This window comes from Formica exsecta, unplaced genomic scaffold, assembly GCF_003651465.1.
Source record: "Formica exsecta isolate Colony F162 unplaced genomic scaffold, ASM365146v1 scaffold26, whole genome shotgun sequence".
In the NCBI taxonomy this organism is placed as follows: domain Eukaryota; kingdom Metazoa; phylum Arthropoda; class Insecta; order Hymenoptera; family Formicidae; genus Formica; species Formica exsecta.
In genome coordinates, this window is record NW_021849866.1 from 3,480,279 (window position 1) to 3,484,435 (window position 4,157).

General features: G+C 30.9%; 2 protein-coding genes across 2 annotated transcripts in view; one reads left to right on the top strand and one right to left on the bottom strand.

The window, feature by feature from the left end:
* LOC115236729 (pre-piRNA 3'-exonuclease trimmer-like) overlaps positions 1 to 4,157 on the top strand; it is a 135,218-nt gene that overhangs the window by 102,946 nt on the left and 28,115 nt on the right. The window lies entirely within an intron of this gene.
* The window catches only part of LOC115236728 (sodium- and chloride-dependent GABA transporter 1-like), a 15,275-nt gene that overhangs the window by 10,326 nt on the left and 792 nt on the right, over positions 1 to 4,157 (bottom strand). The window contains exon 2 of the mRNA XM_029809365.1: positions 134 to 439. Coding sequence (XP_029665225.1) covers positions 134 to 434 — 301 coding nt within the window. The 5' untranslated portion in view covers positions 435 to 439. The remainder of the gene's footprint in view (positions 1 to 133; positions 440 to 4,157) is intronic.

The following is a 4,157-nucleotide window of genomic DNA, read 5'->3' on the forward strand; positions in this document are numbered from 1 at the left end:
AAATTAATAATAAAAATAAAATTGGTAATATACAATATAACTAATTATGAATTTATATGCTGATTTAGGGTCCTAATATTAAAAACGTCCGCTTAAATTGTTTATGTAAATCTAGTATTTTAAATCGACTTACCACCGCCATTTTTATAGCAAAGGTAGGGAAACCGCCACACATTTCCGAGCCCGACGGAGACACTTATGCAAGAAAACAGGAAGTCAAGTTTATTGTCCCAGCCGCCGCGTTCGGCATCTTCCTCCCTATTACTGATCTCGGTCATTTTACCCTGCGGCGAAGATACTGTCATCTTCGGCACGGTGCGGGGCGGCTCGCGTTTCTTGTCCGTCCCCACCGATTTAGCCTTGAACTCTATGAAGGTCTGATCGGGGTCGACCTGATCCTTCTCCTCACCCCAGTAATACATTTTCTCCGCCATGAAGCCTGTAACGCGTCGAAAGTTGACATTGAATATCTATAGAAGGGAGCGAGAAACCGGTCTTAAAAGATAATTGAAAGGATAAAACGCAAATTCTCTTTTACGATCTTCGTATTATCGATTATAAAATTGTTCTATTTTTCTTATTACGCGTAGTTAAGGCATATTTCTGCTAAGAAGAGACACACGTGATATCTTATGCAAAAGATGGTAAAAAATTGCTATAATTTGACAGAATGTGAAAGAAGAAACTTTACATTATTATTTTTTACAATTTTTCTGGCAAATTAAAATAGACTAAAATGGAAAGCCACAAGCTAATTTATTTCGTAAAATTAAATTTTTTTTTTTTTAATTTTTGAAATCAATAATTCGAGAGTTTACTAATATTCACAATTACTTTTATTATATTTTTTTATTTTTTGACACAATTTTTTTCGGAGAAAGATTCGAAATTTACAAATTTTCGAAAAATTCTGCAAAAATTTCTATTTCTTTTTAATTTGCTTATTTCTGAGGTTTCTTTCAATACATAGACTCCTTTTTAGCAGAGATCGATTTACTTTAGGTTGCGATGTAAATTTCCGAGAAGTCAATAACACAAGTGTACACATATTTTCTACAATATCAATATTTCATTGTGACTCCTATTGCATTCATAGAAAAAAGCGATGCACTTTAACGATAAATTTCTCTACCCATGTTCCGATAACGTCTGGCACGCAACTGTAAGCCGAGCAATTACGAGTGCCATTTGGGAATTACTTTTTCAATAACCGGCTGTGTTTTCTGCTAAGAAGAGACACACGTATCTTATGCAAAAGATGGTAAAAAATTGCTATAATTTGACAGAATGTGAAAGAAGAAACTTTACATTATTATTTTTTACAATTTTTCTGGCAAATTAAAATAGATTAAAATGGAAAGCCACAAGCTGATTTATTTCGTAAAATTAAATTTTTTTTTTTTTTAATTTTCGAAATCAATAATTCGAGAGTTTACTAATATTCACAATTACTTTTATTATATTTTTTTATTTTTTGACACAATTTTTTTCGGAGAAAGATTCGAAATTTACAAATTTTCGAAAAATTCTGCAAAAATTTCTATTTCTTTTTAATTTGCTTATTTCTGAGGTTTCTTTCAATACATAGACTCCTTTTTAGCAGAGATCGATTTACTTTAGGTTGCGATGTAAATTTCCGAGAAGTCAATAACACAAGTGTACACATATTTTCTACAATATCAATATTTCATTGTGACTCCTATTGCATTCATAGAAAAAAGCGATGCACTTTAACGATAAATTTCTCTACCCATGTTCCGATAACGTCTGGCACGCAACTGTAAGCCGAGCAATTACGAGTGCCATTTGGGAATTACTTTTTCAATAACCGGCTGTGTTTTATTTATCTCTCTCTGATTTTCCAACATATATATATTGTACATATGAATCAATTAAAATATAAAATATAAATAATTTAAAAAAAAAATCTTTAAAAGAAATTTTTCATAATTATACACTCAAGTATCTAAAATATTAAAAAATTATATATTTAGTAAATTTATTATTGCCAAGCATAGTGCTCATTCTATTGCCATAATTACAACAAACGAAACCAATAAGATACTTGCGTCATGCGCTTGATTGCGCGAAAAAAATACATAATTATTAATTAAATGGACGTGTAGGAATATAATCTTGATTATATTATTACACGATCTATGTGTTTGTCGAGTAAGATACAATATTAAACCAGATTTGTTAATTGCCGGTCGCAAAAAAAAAAAATATTACGACATTTAAACATTTATAGCTTTATACACATACAATTTTTCTGTGACATTTAAGCCTAATTATGTTCTCAAGATATAGCTAGACACAGTTTACATCTTGATATATGAAAATTTGTATCCATTATTTTTCTGCGATATATTTATTTAAAGTTTAGGTAGAGAGGTTGATATTACACAAGGGGAGCATTTAAAAAAAGGAAAATTAATATATAATTTTTTTTTTAATTTTCGAAATCAATAATTCGAGAGTTTACTAATATTCACAATTACTTTTATTATATTTTTTTATTTTTTGACACAATTTTTTTCGGAGAAAGATTCGAAATTTACAAATTTTCGAAAAATTTTGCAAAAATTTCTATTTCTTTTTAATTTGCTTATTTCTGAGGTTTCTTTCAATACATAGACTCCTTTTTAGCAGAGATCGATTTACTTTAGGTTGCGATGTAAATTTCCGAGAAGTCAATAACACACACACACACATATTTTCTACAATATCAATATTTCATTGTGACTCCTATTGCATTCATAGAAAAAAGCGATGCACTTTAACGATAAATTTCTCTACCCATGTTCCGATAACGTCTGGCACGCAACTGTAAGCCGAGCAATTACGAGTGCCATTTGGGAATTACTTTTTCAATAACCGGCTGTGTTTTATTTATCTCTCTCTGATTTTCCAACATATATATATTGTACATATGAATCACATTGACCTTTTGAATAATATAATATTAAGTGACACAACACTGCATTTAGATATTTAAAATAGATATTATTAAAGATAGCCTAAATGATTGCGTTAAAAGGACGTATATAAACTTTTCAATGTATTTCATATTGTACAAACGCATTTATTTCAAATTATATAGCTAATATATGTAATAAATTTCTTTTCATTTTTGTAAATAATATAATCCAGAAAAAAACGGAACAGCTATATATAAAAAATTATTTAATCAGATTTACAATTAAATTTACAATCCAATTTGATGCCAGCGAATTTTAAACATTTTTTTTCATGATCTTTTTTTCAACCCACGTTGGTCAGAACTGGACATATGCAACCGATTTCTCGCTGGACGTATCGTAACTATTTCGCGTGCATTATCCTCGCCGCATGCGTGTACGTTCATTGAAAAGTCCCCTCCTTCAAAAATCTCTCTTTTTGCCACCCTACTTCTTTCTCCATTGTAATCCTGCCAGTTCAGGATTTTGCGAATGAAGAGGGTGCACGTGCAAAATGGTGTACACACGAAAATACGGATATGTATGTGAGTGTGTATGTTGCTGCGTTTGTATGCGCTCATCGTGCGCGCGCCCTACGCGCGGATGCTGAACGCAAAATCAATATCAAGTTTACATCGCGTCTCACGTATACACGTGGACCATGAACCTCGGCCGTAAATTTGGATGCGACGTAATACGTCAAGCTCGCTGATCCCCCATCGAATTGCGATTGCGTCACAACAATGATTATACGAGGATGTATCAGGATATTTGAATATTTTAGATTAGAAGGAAAGAGAGAAAAAAGCGCGTAGAAAAAGAAAACATAGACGGAGAAAGAGAAACTACAGAATACAAAAGATAAACCTTAAAACAATGCATTGTGTAATGTGAGCTGAAAATATAAGTGTCTCATTGTGTGCAATTAATTAGCAGGACAAAATAAAATTATTAATCTTTCATCAATTTAATGATATGTTTATAGCCAGTGGTAACAAAATATCCAGCATTATCAGCACAAATCACGTTAATCAACTTTGATATTTTCTGACATTTAATTCCTCTTTTAACGTATATTTTCAATGCAAAGTCATAGCGTGCCTTTAACTTAATATAATATGTGTGACATTTCACTGATGTAATATAATCACTAGAAAATAGATTAAAATATAAAATATAAATAATTAAAAAAAAAAA